Source organism: Procambarus clarkii, chromosome 38 (genome assembly GCF_040958095.1).
Source record: "Procambarus clarkii isolate CNS0578487 chromosome 38, FALCON_Pclarkii_2.0, whole genome shotgun sequence".
Taxonomy (NCBI): Eukaryota; Metazoa; Arthropoda; class Malacostraca; order Decapoda; family Cambaridae; genus Procambarus; species Procambarus clarkii.
In genome coordinates this window covers 34,811,153-34,828,747 of record NC_091187.1, presented here as the reverse complement: position 1 = coordinate 34,828,747, position 17,595 = coordinate 34,811,153, and the positions used below count along the sequence as shown (strand labels likewise).

Below are 17,595 nucleotides of genomic sequence, written 5' to 3'. Positions count from 1 at the left end.
GGTGTATCAGGGGAGGCTTCACCAGGTGTGTGGTGTATCAGGGGGGCTTCACCAGGTGTGTGGTGTATCAGGGAGGCTTCACCAGGTGTGTGGCGTATCAGGGAGGCTTCACCAGGTATGCCTTCACTACTACTGCTCCTGTGGCCTACTCCTTTTGGCCTCTCGTTCCTGATTCCAGTGAATGCGTGTTGGCCTAATATTCTTAAGGCCTCCCATTCTTTTGGTGTCCTATTCTTGTGGCCTTTTCGTGTGCCCTTCTCTTCAGGTAGGCTCCCAGACCTATAGCCTTCTGGCTCTGCCGTCTTCCGACCTCGCTGTCTCTAGTCTTAACTTGGTGGTTCTGGGGTCATTGGTTTCCTGGTTTGCTTGAATCCTGGTCAAACTATTTCCTGGCCTGGTCAATCTCCTGGGTTTGTGGACTCCCGGCCTGGTCAATCTCCTGGTCTTGTGGACTCCTGGCCTGGTCAATCTCCTGGGCTTGTGGACTCCTGGCCTGGTCAATCTCCTGGGCTTGTGGACTCCTGGCCTGGTCAATCTCCTGGGCTTGTGGACTCCTGGCCTGGTCAATCTCCTGGGCTTGTGGACTCCTGGCCTGGTCAATCTCCTGGGCTTGTGGACTCCTGGCCTGGTCAATCTCCTGGGCTTGTGGACTCCTGGCCTGGTCAATCTCCTGGGCTTGTGGACTCCTGGCCTGGTCAACCTCCTGGGCTTGTGGACTCCTGGCCTGGTCAATCTCCTGGGCTTGTGGACTCCTGGCCTGGTCAATCTCCTGGGCTTGTGGACTCCTGGCCTGGTCAATCTCCTGGGCTTGTGGACTCCCGGCCTGGTCAATCTCCTGGGCTTGTGGACTCCAGGCCTGGTCAATCTTCTGGGCTTGTGGACTCCAGGCCTGGTCAATCTCCTGGGCTTGTGGACTCCTGGCCTGGTCAATCTCCTGGGCTTGTGGACTCCTGGCCTGGTCAATCTCCTGGGCTTGTGGACTCCTGGCCTGGTCAATCTCCTGGGCTTGTGGACTCCTGGCCTGGTCAATCTCCTGGGCTTGTGGACTCCTGGTCTGGTCAATCTCCTGGGCTTGTGAACTCCTGGCCTGGTCAATCTCCTGGGCTTGTGGACTCCTGGCCTGGTCAATCTCCTGGGCTTGTGGACTCCCAGTTTGACGCTTGACACTCGCGTCTCGTCTTTAGAGTCGTTACATATCAAGAACGATCAACTTTTGCAGTTCAAGATTGCCCAACTTCACCTTCAGCTCAAACTTTCTTGTGGTAAATGTGTGGGTTTATGTGGGGCAAGTGTCGTGAGATTAGCATATCCAGGGAGCAGACGTGTCCTTATATGTGGCTCTTTGACCTCTTATCATATACGTGGGTTTGGAACACTTCACTTCCCTGTATACACAACTCTTAGGAAGTTGCAGTTTACTATACTTAAATGTAAAGGATTTATATATATTATCACACTTTGTAGGGGGATTTTCCGTGAAGAATGTGATATTAATTTATTAAACAGGACATACTGAATTGCATTTATTGGTTTATAAGTTTATGTAAGTAAATGTTAAAATTTATATGTTTTACTTGTTTCAGTAATGGTGTGGTGGGCCAGGGGTTCTGAGTATGGCAAGATTATTGGGTGGGGGGGGGGGGGGGTTAGTCTGTCTGTGTATCTGTCTCTCTGTCTGTCTGTGTGTGTCTCTCTCCACCAACTGCCACCTCTCCTCCATCGCCTCTCCCTACCCTATCCCTTTGTTGCTCCTCGTGCAGTTTACCAAGTAAGCACTTTCCAATCCATTAACGCTCCGAGATCTCTCTCTTCTGTTCATCAGCAATCTCGGTGCTGTTTGGTTTGTAAATACCAGCACCAGTGGTCTGATGTGTGGGTGTTCTCCTGTTGCAGGGCACGACCCCCAAGCAGGGCACGACCCCCAAGCAGGGCACGACCCCCAAGCAGGGCACGACCCCCAAGCAGGGCACGACCCCCAAGCAGGGCACGACCCTCAAGCAGGGCACGACCCCCCAAGCAGGGCACGACCCCCAAGCAGGGCACGACCCCCAAGCAAGGCACGACCCTCAAGCAGGGCACGAACCCCCAAGCAGGGCACGACCCCCAAGCAGGGCACGACCCTCAAGCAGGGCACGACCATCAAGCAGGGCACGACCCACAAGCAGGGCACGACCCCCAAGCAGGGCACGACCCCACAAGCAGGGCACGACCCCCAAGCAGGGCCCGACCCCCCAAGCAGGGCACGACCCACAAGCAGGGCACGACCCACAAGCAGGGCACGACCCAAAAGCAGGGCACGACCCACAAGCAGGGCACGACCCACAAGCAGGGCACGACCCCCCAAGCAGGGCACGACCCCCAAGCAGGGCACGACCCCCCAAGCAGGGCACGACCCACAAGCAGCGCACGACCCACAAGCAGCGCACGACCCACAAGCAGGACACGACCCACAGGCAGGACACGACCCCCCCCCCAAGCAGCACACGACCCCCCCAAGCAGGACACGACCCCCCCAAGCAGGACACGACCTTCCCCAAGCAGGACACGACCCCCCCCCCCAAGCAGGACACGACCTTCCCCAAGCAGGACACGACCCCCCAAGCAGGGCATGACCCCACAAGCAGGGCGGAAAGTCTGAGACGGGCAGGAGACACGAGATCTTCAGGTCAAGCCGGGGTCAAGTCGGGGTCAAGCCGGGGTCAAGTCGGGGTCAGCGAGGCAGCGTAAACACCAGCCCTTCAGGTCGTGCCCATTGTCGATATGAAGGAATTTACCAATCGTGCACAATACCAAAGTCAACAGGAAGGAGATCCCTTGGGGCTTAGCTTCGGGGATATTGGCAGTGGTGAGGATTGTGGTGGTGGGGATGGTGGGTGGTGATGGTGGTGGTAGAGGTTGTGGTGGTGATGGTGGTGGGTGGTGATGGTGGTGGTAGAGGTTGTGGTGGTGATGGTGGTGGGTGGTGATGGTGGTGGTAGAGGTTGTGGTGGTGATGGTGGTGGGTGGTGATGGTGGTGGGTGGTGATGGTGGTGGTAGAGGTTGTGGTGGTGATGGTGGTGGTAGAGGTTGTGGTGGTGGTGATGGTGGTGGTAGAGGTTGTGGTGGTAGTGGTCATGGTGGTAACTGTGGTGATAATAGAGGCTGTAGTGATGGTGGTAGTTCTCGTAGCGCCTGTTGGTGCTGGTTAAGTATATAGACTACTTGAGACACAGACTAGTGTGTGTACAAGCTGGAGTGGATAGGGTGTTGCTGAACAGGTTGATTGGTGGACAGTGATTGGTGGATAGGCTAGCCACAGAAAAAAAAACAATTTAGTGTGAAAGATGAAAAAAAATATTTACTGGGCCTCAAAGAAAAGAACATCAACATTAAATCGCCTATGACGGTAAGGGAGAAAGTTTAGGCATTAGTTTTTCTCAAGAAGGACTTCAAGAAGACGTCTAATAGTGTCCTCCTCGACTCTGAAAGTCGAGGAGCACCTTCCTTGACACCCCGAGCCGAGGAACACTTGTGTCGACCCAACAGAGTCGAGGCACCCAAAGTCGAGTAGTTGCCTTGTCGTTCCTCAAGAGTCAAGGTCGTCCACCACTGTGTCGAGGAGCACCGTTCATAGGTTGTCTATATTTCCACGAGAAACGACGTAAAGAGACGAAGACAATTAAAAAAAGGAAAGAAACAAAGACAAGAGAAGGAACAGGAGATATCATTCGGTATAAACATGTCGCAAGAGAGCGAGAGAGGAGAGAGAGTGAGAATGAGCCAGAGAGAGCGAGAGAGAGCGAGAGCGAGAGAGAGAGAGCAACGTAACTATCAGATTACCTTCTCGTCTGGGACGTCTTCACAGCTCCACGTGGTCTTTACAGATGTATCAAATCGTTCTAAAAAGGTGGTCTATGACCCCCCACCCCTCCACACCATAGGCTGAGTTAATTAACAACACTGATATTTATAGAAACCTACCTTAGGCTGGCAATCCTGATTCAACAGAGAGTGGCAACACATAACACTGTCTGGAAGTATGGTGTGTAACCACTGAACTGCACTGCTGGGGTGCAGAGTTATAAACCCAGCTGGCGACCTTGTAGATAGTCGAGTGACACAGGTGTGGACGAGGGACCCTTTGTTACAGCGGGCAAGAGTAAGTGCTGTTGCCGCATGAAGCGACGTCTTGAGGGTACATCCGAGTCTACCTTCACTCTTCCGTGGGACGAGGCTGGAATTGCTGGTAGCGATTCCTCCGTGGTTCGACTGAAGGGCTCTTAGAGCGATCAGTGGCACCCAGGTGTGTGGGAGCGTAGACCTGTGGCGGTGGGTGGTCCTCATCTTAGGGACCGACAGACTCTAGTAAGTCACGAGAGACAGACAGACTAACAACTCATTTTCCCCTTAACCCCCCCCCTGTAACAATATTATATATATATATATATATATATATATATATATATATATATATATATATATATATATATATATATATATATATTATATATATATATATATATATATATTATATATATATATATATATACATATATATATATATATTATATATATATATATATATATATATATATATATATTATATATATATATATATATATATATATTATATATATATATATTATATATATATATATATTATATATATATATATATTATATATATATATATATATATATATATATATATTATATATATATATTATATATATATATATTATATATATATATTATATATATATATTATATATATATATTATATATATATTATATATATATATATATATATATTATATATATATATATATATATGTCGTACCTAGTAGCCAGAACTCACTTCTCAGCCTACTATGCAAGGCCCGATTTGCCTAATAAGCCAAGTTTTCATGAATTAATTGTTTTTCGACTACCTAACCTACCTAACCTAACCTAACCTAACTTTTTCCACTACCTAACCAAACCTAACCTATAAAGATAGATTAGGTTAGGTTAGGTGGGGTTGGTTAGGTTCGGTCATATATCTACGTTAATTTTAACTCTAATAACAAAAAATTGACCTCATACATAATGAAACGGGTAGCTTTATCATTTCTTAAGAAAAACATTAGAGAAAATATATTAATTCAGGAAAACTTGGCTTATTAGGCAATTCGGGCCTTGCATAGTACTCTGAGAAGTGCGTTCTGGCTACTAGGTACGACATATATATATATATATATATATTAGTATATTTTGGTAGCAGTCTTTCCTGTAGACATATATTATTAAATATGACCGAAAAAGTAAGATTAATAATTCTAACACGAATTTTCTCAATCTTTCGTACATTACGCTTCACTGTTGGAGGTAAATCAAAAATCAATTCTCCAAAATTCATTTTTATTTCTAGTCTGACGCGACACGGGCGCGTTTCGTAAAACTTATTACATTTTCAAAGACTTTAGTTCACAAATACACAACTGAATAGAACTTACGTATCTCCGATTTTATATCTACATTTGAGTGAAGTGGAAGGGGTGATGTGGCATTAACACAAGACAGAACAAAATGTGGTATTAATAGGGTATTAATTTCATCAACACAAGACAGAACAAGGGTATTAATAGGGTATTAATTTCATCAACACAAGACAGAACACGAAACAATGGATATTGAATAGAAGTGTTTGTAGAAAGCCTATTGGTCCATATTTCTTGATGCTTCTATATTGGAGCGGAGTCTTGAGGTGGGTAGAATATAGTTGTGCAATAATTGGCTGGTGTTGACTTCTTGATGTGTAGTGCCTCGCAAACGTCAAGCCGCCTGCTATCGCTGTATCTATCGATGATTTCTGTGTTGTTTACTAGGATTTCTCTGGCGATGGTTTGGTTGTGGGAAGAGATTATATGTTCCTTAATGGAGCCCTGTTGCTTATGCATCGTTAAACGCCTAGAAAGAGATGTTGTTGTCTTGCCTATATACTGGGTTTTTTGGAGCTTACAGTCCCCAAGTGGGCATTTGAAGGCATAGACGACGTTAGTCTCTTTTAAAGCGTTCTGTTTTGTGTCTGGAGAGTTTCTCATGAGTAGGCTGGCCGTTTTTCTGGTTTTATAGTAAATCGTCAGTTGTATCCTCTGTTTTTTGTCTGTAGGGATAACGTTTCTATTAACAATATCTTTCAGGACCCTTTCCTCCGTTTTATGAGCTGTGGAAAAGAAGTTCCTGTAAAATAGTCTAATAGGGGGTATAGGTGTTGTGTTAGTTGTCTCTTCAGAGGTTGCATGGCTTTTCACTTTCCTTCTTATGATGTCTTCGACGAAACCATTGGAGAAGCCGTTATTGACTAGGACCTGCCTTACCCTACAGAGTTCTTCGTCGACTTGCTTCCATTCTGAGCTGTGGCTGAGAGCACGGTCGACATATGCGTTAACAACACTCCTCTTGTACCTGTCTGGGCAGTCGCTGTTGGCATTTAGGCACATTCCTATGTTTGTTTCCTTAGTGTAGACTGCAGTGTGGAAACCTCCGCCCTTTTCCATGACTGTTACATCTAGAAAGGGCAGCTTCCCATCCTTTTCCATCTCGTAAGTGAAACGCAGCACGGAACTCTGCTCAAATGCCTCCTTCAGCTCCTGCAGATGTCTGACATCAGGTACCTGTGTAAAAATGTCGTCAACATACCTGCAGTATATGGCCGGTTTCAAGTTCATGTCGACTAAGACTTTTTGCTCGATGGTACCCATGTAGAAGTTTGCAAACAGGACACCTAGGGGAGAACCCATGGCGACCCCATCTACTTGCTTATACATGTGCCCATCCGGGCTCAAGAAGGGTGCCTCTTTAGTACAAGCTTGGAGTAGTTTCCTCAGAATATTTTCTGGTATGTCAAGAGGAGTACAGGCTGGATCACGATACACTCTGTCGGCTATCATTCCGATTGTCTCGTCCACAGGTACGTTGGTAAACAGCGATTCTACGTCCAACGAGGCTCTTATCCCTGTGGCCCGTGTGCCCCGCAGTAAGTCAACAAATTCCTTTGGAGACTTCAGGCTGAAGGCGCAAGGAACATAAGGAGTCAGCAGGCCGTTGAGTCGCTTCGCCAGTCTGTACGTGGGTGTGGGTATCTGGCTAATGATTGGCCGAAGTGGGTTTCCAGGCTTGTGCGTCTTGACATTTCCATACGCATATCCAGGTTTATATTCCCCAATTAGGGGAATATAGTTTATATATAATATAGTTTATTATAGGTCCTCCATATAATGTTGTTAGTTTCTTGATAATCCTTGTTTCAGTGCTGAGGTGATGTTGGTCTGTGAGGATGTCGAGGTGTTGTTCAATGCGGGTACGGATACTATCGTCGATGTTGCTATTTCTCCACTCGTTTGTAGCATGAAGTAGTTGCGTTTTGTTGTCTTTGATTTCATTCTCTGCCTTGTATATCTGATCACGAATCAGATCCTGGCGATATTTTATCGTGAAGGCTTGATTCCTTGCTGCTGGGTCGTGCGCTTTAATATTAGTATATTTTGGTAGCAGTCTTTCCTGTAGACATATATTATTAAATATGACCGAAAAAGTAAGATTAAGATTTGAGGTGACCAACATCACCTCAGCACTGAAACAAGGATTATCAAGAAACTAACAACATTATATGGAGGACCTATGGCAATTCCACGACCAAGAGATGGCTTCCTGAACCTTGCAGGAATTAACCTCACTGAGGACCAAGTCACTCTCCTAAATCTGGGCATAAACTGTCATGTTATGTCCAGACCGAGTGAGATGGCCCGGAAAGTAGAGTTGGAAATTCTATTAGACGACATATTCGACCTCGAGACACAAAAGGTCACTACCAAAGATACCTTACAAGCAGAACTTATTGCAGAAGGAGGAAAGAATCGAGGCAACTACAGAAGCACCATACTGTCCCCCGAGCTTAAAGCGGCAGCTAAAAGCCTTCGTGAGAACAAGGAGATAGTTGTCAGGAGAGGTGACAAGTCGCCAATATATGTCATTCTTAAAAAAGACGAATATCTGGCGAAAATGAACATCATACTCTCTGACCAAACTAAGTTCCAAAGGGTAAAGAAGGACACTACAGCCGAATTAAAAGCAAAGGTCAACAAACTGATCGAAACTGTGAACGCCAAGAAATCCGGACTCCACCTGCCAAAGATCATTGGGGAATATAAACCTGGATATGCGTATGGAAATGTCAAGACGCACAAGCCTGGAAACCCACTTCGGCCAATCATTAGCCAGATACCCACACCCACGTACAGACTGGCGAAGCGACTCAACGGCCTGCTGACTCCTTATGTTCCTTGCGCCTTCAGCCTGAAGTCTCCAAAGGAATTTGTTGACTTACTGCGGGGCACACGGGCCACAGGGATAAGAGCCTCGTTGGACGTAGAATCACTGTTTACCAACGTACCTGTGGACGAGACAATCGGAATGATAGCCGACAGAGTGTATCGTGATCCAGCCTGTACTCCTCTTGACATGCCAGAAAGTATTCTGAGGAAACTACTCCAAGCTTGTACTAAAGAGGCACCCTTCTTGAGCCCGGATGGGCACATGTATAAGCAAATAGATGGGGTCGCCATGGGTTCTCCCCTAGGTGTCCTGTTTGCAAACTTCTACATGGGTACCATCGAGCAAAAAGTCTTAGTCGACATGAACTTGAAACCGGCCATATACTGCAGGTATGTTGACGACATTTTTACACAGGTACCTGATGTCAGACATCTGCAGGAGCTGAAGGAGGCATTTGAGCAGAGTTCCGTGCTGCGTTTCACTTACGAGATGGAAAAGGATGGGAAGCTGCCCTTTCTAGATGTAACAGTCATGGAAAAGGGCGGAGGTTTCCACACTGCAGTCTACACTAAGGAAACAAACATAGGAATGTGCCTAAATGCCAACAGCGACTGCCCAGACAGGTACAAGAGGAGTGTTGTTAACGCTTATGTCGACCGTGCTCTCAGCCACAGCTCAGAATGGAAGCAAGTCGACGAAGAACTCTGTAGGGTAAGGCAGGTCCTAGTCAATAACGGCTTCTCCAATGGTTTCGTCGAAGACATCATAAGAAGGAAAGTGAAAAGCCATGCAACCTCTGAAGAGACAACTAACACAACACCTATACCCCCTATTAGACTATTTTACAGGAACTTCTTTTCCACAGCTCATAAAACGGAGGAAAGGGTCCTGAAAGATATTGTTAATAGAAACGTTATCCCTACAGACAAAAAACAGAGGATACAACTGACGATTTACTATAAAACCAGAAAAACGGCCAGCCTACTCATGAGAAACTCTCCAGACACAAAACAGAACGCTTTAAAAGAGACTAACGTCGTCTATGCCTTCAAATGCCCACTTGGGGACTGTAAGCTCCAAAAAACCCAGTATATAGGCAAGACAACAACATCTCTTTCTAGGCGTTTAACGATGCATAAGCAACAGGGCTCCATTAAGGAACATATAATCTCTTCCCACAACCAAACCATCGCCAGAGAAATCCTAGTAAACAACACAGAAATCATCGATAGATACAGCGATAGCAGGCGGCTTGACGTTTGCGAGGCACTACACATCAAGAAGTCAACACCAGCCAATTATTGCACAACTATATTCTACCCACCTCAAGACTCCGCTCCAATATAGAAGCATCAAGAAATATGGACCAATAGGCTTTCTACAAACATTTCTATTCAATATCCATTGTTTCGTGTTCTGTCTTGTGTTGATGAAATTAATACCCTATTAATACCCTTGTTCTGTCTTGTGTTGATGAAATTAATACCCTATTAATACCACATTTTGTTCTGTCTTGTGTTAATGCCACATCACCCCTTCCACCTCACTCAAATGTAGATATAAAATCGGAGATACGTAAGTTCTATTCAGTTGTGTATTTGTGAACTAAAGTCTTTGAAAATGTAATAAGTTTTACGAAACGCGCCCGTGTCGCGTCATACTAGAAATAAAAATGAATTTTGGAGAATTGATTTTTTATTTACCTCCAACAGTGAAGCGTAATGTACGAAAGATTGAGAAAATTCGTGTTAGAATTATTAATCTTACTTTTTCGGTCATATTTAATAATATATATATATATATATATATATATATATATATATATATATATATATATATATATATATATATATATATATATATATATATATATATATATATATATGCAGAATAACCACATATGAAAAATAGAAAATGCTTAACGCGTTTTCGGCTAATTCGCCTTCATCAGAGCAAAGTAGAATCACATGTATGTATCTACTTTGCTCTGATGAAGGCGAATTAGCCGAAAACGCGTTAAGCATTTTCTATTTTTCATATGTGGTTATTCTGCATACTTGGATCAGTGTTTTTGTGATCATTGTTGCATATATATATATATATATATATATATATATATATATATATATATATATATATATGTCGTACCTAGTAGCCAGAACGCACTTCTCAGCCTACTATGCAAGGCCCGATTTGCCTAATAAGTCAAGTTTTCATGAATTAATTGTTTTTCGACTACCTAACCTACCTAACCTAACCTAACCTAACTTTTTCGGCTACCTAACTAAACCTAACCTATAAAGATAGGTTAGGTTAGGTTAGGTAGGGTTGGTTAGGTTCGGCCATATATCTACGTTAATTTTAACTCCAATAAAAAAAAATTGACCTCATACATAATGAAATGGGTAGCTTTATCATTTCATAAGAAAAAAATTAGAGAAAATATATTAATTCAGGAAAACTTGGCTTATTAGGCAAATCGGGCCTTGCATAGTAGGCCGAGAAGTGCATTCTGGCTACTAGGTACGACATATATATGTATATATATATATATATATATATATATATATATATATATATATATATATATATATATATATATATATATATATATATATATATATGCGAACAAGCCTGAATGGTCCCCAGGACAATATGCAACTGAAAACTCACACCCCAGAAGTGACTCGAACCCATACTGCCAGAAGCAACGCAACTGGTATGTACAAGACGCCTTAATCCACTTGACCATCACGTCCGGACAAAATGAGGTGATAGCCGAGGCTATTTGAACCACCCCACCGCCGGCACTCGGATAGTAATCTTGGGCATAGCATTTTGCCAAATCACCTCATTCTTTGGGGCACATGTGAGGAACACAAATGCGAACAAGCCTGAATTCGTGTTAGAATTATTAATCTTACTTTTTCGGTCATATTTAATAATATATATATATATATATATATATATATATATATATATATATATATATATATATATATATATATATATATATATATATATATATATATGCGAACAAGCCTGAATGGTCCCCAGGACAATATGCAACTGAAAACTCACACCCCAGAAGTGACTCGAACCCATACTCTCAGAAGCAACGCAACTGGTATGTACAAGACGCCTTAATCCACTTGACCATCACGACCGGACAAAATGAGGTGATAGCCGAGGCTATTTGAACCACCCCACCGCCGGCACTCGGATAGTAATCTTGGGCATAGCATTTTACCAAATCACCTCATTCTTTGGGGCACACGTGAGGAACACAAATGCGAACAAGCCTGAATGGTCCCCAGGACAATATGCAACTTAAAACTCACACCCCAGAAGTGACTCGAACCCATACTCCCAGAAGCAACGCAACTGGTATGTACAAGACGCCTTAATCCACTTGACCATCACGACCGGCGGTGGGGTGGTTCAAATAGCCGACCGAGTGCCGGCGGTGGGGTGGTTCAAATAGCCTCGGCTATCACCTCATTTTGTCCGGTCGTGATGGTCAAGTGGATTAAGGCGTCTTGTACATACCAGTTGCGTTGCTTCTGGGAGTATGGGTTCGAGTCACTTCTGGGGTGTGAGTTTTCAGTTGCATATTGTCCTGGGGACCATTCAGGCTTGTTCGCATTTGTGTTCCTCACGTGTGCCCCAAAGAATGAGGTGATTTGGTAAAATGCTATGCCCAAGATTACTATCCAAGTGCCGGCGGTGGGGTAGTTCAAATAGCCTCGGCTATCACCTCATTTTGTCCGGTCGTGATGGTCAAGTGGATTAAGGCGTCTTGTACATACCAGTTGCGTTGCTTCTGGGAGTATGGGTTCGAGTCACTTCTGGGGTGTGAGTTTTCAGTTGCATATTGTCCTGGGGACCATTCAGGCTTGTTCGCATTTGTGTTCCTCACGTGTGCCCCAAAGAATGAGGTGATTTGGTAAAATGCTATGCCCAAGATTACTATCCGAGTGCCGGCGGTGGGGTGGTTCAAATAGCCTCGGCTATCACCTCATTTTGTCCGGTCGTGATGGTCAAGTGGATTAAGGCGTCTTGTACATACCAGTTGCGTTGCTTCTGGGAGTATGGGTTCGAGTCACTTCTGGGGTGTGAGTTTTCAGTTGCATATTGTCCTGGGGACCATTCAGGCTTGTTCGCATTTGTGTTCCTCACGTGTGCCCCAAAGAATGAGGTGATTTGGTAAAATGCTATGCCCAAGATTACTATCCGAGTGCCGGCGGTGGGGTGGTTCAAATAGCCTCGGCTATCACCTCATTTTGTCCGGTCGTGATGGTCAAGTGGATTAAGGCGTCTTGTACATACCAGTTGCGTTGCTTCTGGGAGTATGGGTTCGAGTCACTTCTGGGGTGTGAGTTTTCAGTTATATATATATATATATATATATATATATATATATATATATATATATATATATATATATAAACATTCTATATTCCGTGGATTTTGTTCGCCTGGGCGTTAATCATTAATACTGGTTTGGGTTTATCTTGGTCTGGTGTTATCTGAGTGACACACAGTCAGGGCACAAAAGGCTCGACTTTTGGATATATTACCCACACCACCACCACGACCACCACCACTGCCGCCTCGCCTCATACATCACCACACGCACACACACACACACACACACACACACACACACACACACACACACACACACACACACACACACACACACACACACACACACACACGGGTCTGGTGGCTGAATAGACAGCGCGCTGGACCCGTAATCCTGTGGCCCCGGGTTCGATTCCCGGACTAGGCAGAAACAAGTGGTCAGAGTTTCTTTGACTCTAATGTCCCTGTTACCTAGCAGTAAATAGGTACCTCGGAGTTTAACGGCTGTTACGGGCTGCTTCCTGGGAGTGTGTGTGTGTGTGTGTGTGTGTCGAGAGAGAGAAAAAAATAGTTAGTAGTTAGTAACAGTTGATTGATTGACAGTTGAGAGGCGGGTCGAAAGAGCCAAAGCTCAACCCCCGCAAGCACAACTAGGTGAATACACACTGCTACCACAACACAGCGCGCATCAACAACAACAACGACACGCATCACCACAAACACCACAAACCCCAGAGATAAATCACCAACAATTCTCACCACCATCACCGCCATGGAGTTATGTAACAAGGTTGCTGTAACAAGACAGACAAAGGTAGGCTGGATATATCTTGAGATGAGGTTATCTTGAGATGATTTCGGGGCTTTTTAGTGTCCCCGCGGCCCGGTCCTCGACCAGGCCTCCACCCCCAGGAAGCAGCCCGTGACAGCTGACTAACTCCCAGGTACATATTTACTGCTAGGTAACAGGGGCATTTAGGGTGAAAGAAACTTTTGCCCATTTGTTTCTGCCTCGTGCGGGAATCGAAACCGCGCCACAGAATTACGAGTCCTGCGCGCTATCCACCAGGCTACGAGGCCCCTGGATAGATTATATTTCCCCCCTAGATTGTCAGCAAGCTTTTCATACTGTTCCTCAGGCATGGTTGGTGCTCAAGGTGCAGTAAGAGAGCTGCTTGAGAAAACACTGAACTGGGATTGGGGGGGGGGGGTAAGGGACTTTATGAATGACAGAAAACAAAGTCGTAGTCAGAGCCGAGGGTTCGAGTCTGAGGACAGTCAGATGTGGAATACGTCAAGGGTCGGTCCTGGGAGCCACCCTATTGTTCCTAATTAATGTGAATGGCCTCGTCGAGGATGTGAGTTTGTCCTTGTCAATCATTGCAGACGTCGCAAAGCTAACGAGGCACGTGACAATCGAGAACTGCAGAAGGTAATAAGCTGACGTTGACAATTTACAAGACTGAACAAGCAAATGGTTGCTAGAGTTCAGTCCCAAGAAGTGTAACCTAAAGAGGAGAGAGAGTAAGCCAGAATGAAGACTTGAACGTATCTTTACCAATTAAGTTTCCGGTTCCTAGGTCAGTCGATTAAGGCAGCGTCTGGGATGCTCTCGAACGCAGGTTCGAATCCTCGTCACGGCCCTTGTGGAGTTGTTCCGGTTCTTATAATGACAACATTTACCTGCTATGCTGCGTTGTGACATGTAATCAATGTACTGTACTTTTTCAAGTAAATTTTCCCAATTATAAATGTAGAACTATATGTGAAAAAAGTCTTTGAATTGATTTTATCTGTTCCATAAAGAGAAGGCAACCACAGGAGTCGCAGAGATTCAGTTCCAATTCAATCTGAAGAGATTGAATGACGCCCGGGCGTTGAATGACGCCCGGGCGTTGAATGACGCCCGGGCGTTGAATGACGCCCGGGCGTTGAATAACCTCCCAGGCGTCAAGTCGCTGATGCAAAATGACAACATTTCGCGATTTTCGTCAAACACAGTTGACGACCCGGTACAAAAGGGGATAAACGGGATGTTTACCAATCACTGGGATGCGAGTGTGACAGATGGATAATCAAAGAGGAGGTGAAAAGCAGAGAGATATGGGATTGCATACCCGCGTCGAGGCCCTCCAGGTTGGAGTGTTTTGAAATGAAGGTGATGCCTGAAGTCAAAAAAGAAGCACCAAATACAAGAATAATGTGTTAGTGTGACGAATTAAGGCTGCAAGTGACGCATTTCACACGGAAAAGTATTAGTGAAAATCGGTAAATATATACGACTTGATAATGGTCCACGACGGACCGAAACATTGTCGTTTTTTCCCATCTTGTGATGTGTAGTTTGGTCTTCACAAAGTTACATAAAATTCCAAGTGACGGGTGACAGTACCGAAGGCTGGACTAAACATAAAGGTGTCTGCTCTCTGACCCTTGCCATTGAGCCTACTACTACTCCCCCCCCCCCCATCCCCTAAAAAGAGACAATTTAAAAAACAACATTGCTGCAAAAGCTAAGGGCCAACCAAAGCTGTTCTATATCCATATAAGAAGGCAAACAACAGTAAGAGACTTTTGTGATCAGGCTGAAGGATTAAGGTAGAATTCTCACATTAAAAGACAGCGAAGTATGTGATGAACTCTACGAAAGATTTCAGTAAGTCTTGAGAAAAGAACCAGCAGGGAGACCAGAGTCGAGAGATCAAAGGTTAGAGGTAACAATGGATGACAAAGTAGTTACTGTGGAGGAGGTTAAGAAACACTTGGAGGAAGGAGATGGAATAAAGTCAATAGAACGAGGCTTAATATCACAACGGCTGCTGAAGGAGGCTGTAGAGGTGCTTCGTCATCTGTTAACTAAAGTTCTAAATAAATCACTTAAGACCGGAAACTTCCCCTAAGTTTGGTAAATACAAACATGGACCCAATATTTAAAAAAGGGGATACACTAGAAGCACCAGATTACAGGCCACTGATAACTAAGTATTCTGTGTAACGTGATGGAAAAAGTAATCAGGTTGAGAATAATTGAACCTTTGAAAAGTATAAACTTTGTAACAAATACGCAACATGGCATTAGAAGAGAAAAGTAGTGTCTGGCAAACTTGATCAAGTTCTATTACAAAGTTACTAAAATTGGACAGGAAAAGACGGCTTGGAACACTGTATTTTCCTAAAATTGTCAAAAAACATTTGATAATTTTGGCTTGCTTATTTTACTACACAGTAAAATAACAACGTACTGGAGTGAACGACATGGAAGAAAATGCAGAATAGAACCAGTGAAGAGCAGAGGTGCCATGGGCACAATCAGAGAACACTGTATAAACATCAGAGGTCCGCGGTTGTTCAACGTCCTCCCAGCGAGCATAAGAAATATTGCCGGAACAACCGTGGACATCTTCAAGAGGAAACTAGATAGTTTTCTTGAAGTACGGTACCAACCGGGCTGTGGTGGGTATGTGGGCCTGCGGGCCGCTCCAAGCAACAGCCTAACACAAACCAAACTCTAACAAGTCAAGCCTGGCCTCGGGCCTGGCTTGGGGAGTAGAACAACTCCCAGAACCCCATCAAGCAGGTATACTGTTCCTCATGAACAGCTGGAGTTCAAGATGAGGCAGCAAAGCAAGGATAACCAAGAAGACACTCAACTGGGGAAGGGATTACTTGAAAAACAGAAAACAGCCAATCACAATCAAGGATCAGGTTTCGTGTTGTAGAAAGGTAACAATTAGAGCTTCCCAAGGGTCGGTCCAGGGATCCCTACTGGTCCTAAGTGATGAGAATGACCTAACCGAGGGACCGAGTCCGTGCATGGCAATGTTTGCAATCGAGGCAAAACTAAGGAGGCATGTAGCAAAACCCGAGAACGACTGCTGACGATTTTAGGATGAACTTGACAAACAACAGGAGTGGGCAAAACAAATGGTTGCTGGAATTCAACCCCAACAAGTGTACGATAATGAAGAAGCATTGGTGGGTGAAGCATTTCAACCCGTCCTCGACTCGAGCCCATTACATCCAGCGGTCGACCGCATTCATAAATTTATTCATAATGTTCATTCAAAACAGGAATTTTCTTAAATATAAATTATATTAGCATATTGTGCATATATAGGCACAGGTTAGGTTAGGTGTTTAGGTTCTGTTGGCGATTATTTGTATTCGTCTAGTTGTGCTTGCGGGGGTTGAGCTTTGCTCTTTCGGCCCGTCTCTCAACTGTCAATCAATCAATTGTTACTAACTACTATTAATTTTCCTCCACACACACTAACAGGTATCTATTTACTGCTAGGTAACAGGGCATCAGGATTAAGGAAACTCTGCCCCTCTGTCTCCGCCGGGTGCGGGGATCGAACCCCGGTCCCTAGGTCCACGAGTCTAGAGCGCTGTCCACTCAGCCCCAGGGTGTATTTGTAGCAGCCCGTCCTCCAAACAAAGATCCAAAAGCGATTTCATCCACCCGTCAAACCCCCTGTTTATGAATGAAAAGCGGTTTACACACGACTCACAACTGCTGACGTTCGAACACTTCCGGAACAAGTGCTTCACTGGCGAGTTTTGTTCGAACCACATCGCTATAAATGCTTCACCCACGTACTACAAATACAAATAATCGCCAACCGAACCTAAACACCTAACCTAACCTAACCTATGCCTATATATGCACAATATGCTAATATATTATAATATTAATTTCTATTTGAGAAAATTCCCGTTTTCACTGAACAGCATGTAAAAGTTTATGAATGCGTCTGTGGGGTCGACCGTTGGATGTAATGGACTTGAGTCGAGGACGGGTTGGTTGGATTAGGTTCGGCCAGTTTACTTCATCAGTTTATGTAGTGCCGTTGTGAGCGTTCGCAACGACGCGCCGCCCCAACATGAGCACAAGTCTATTAAGTTGTTCACAAAACAACGCTTCCCATATGT

At 44.6% G+C, this 17,595-nt stretch overlaps 1 protein-coding gene across 1 annotated transcript; it reads right to left on the bottom strand.

The window, feature by feature from the left end:
• Positions 1-382: 382 nt before the first annotated feature.
• Positions 383-16,678, bottom strand: LOC138372331 (fibrous sheath CABYR-binding protein-like). The gene is made up of 2 exons (XM_069337612.1): positions 16,458-16,678; positions 383-1,178 (listed from the first exon to the last, which is right to left on the bottom strand). The coding sequence occupies exons 1-2, from the start codon at positions 16,676-16,678 to the stop codon at positions 383-385; spliced, it is 1,017 nt and encodes a 338-aa protein (XP_069193713.1).
• Between the last annotated feature and the right edge of the window lie 917 nt (positions 16,679-17,595).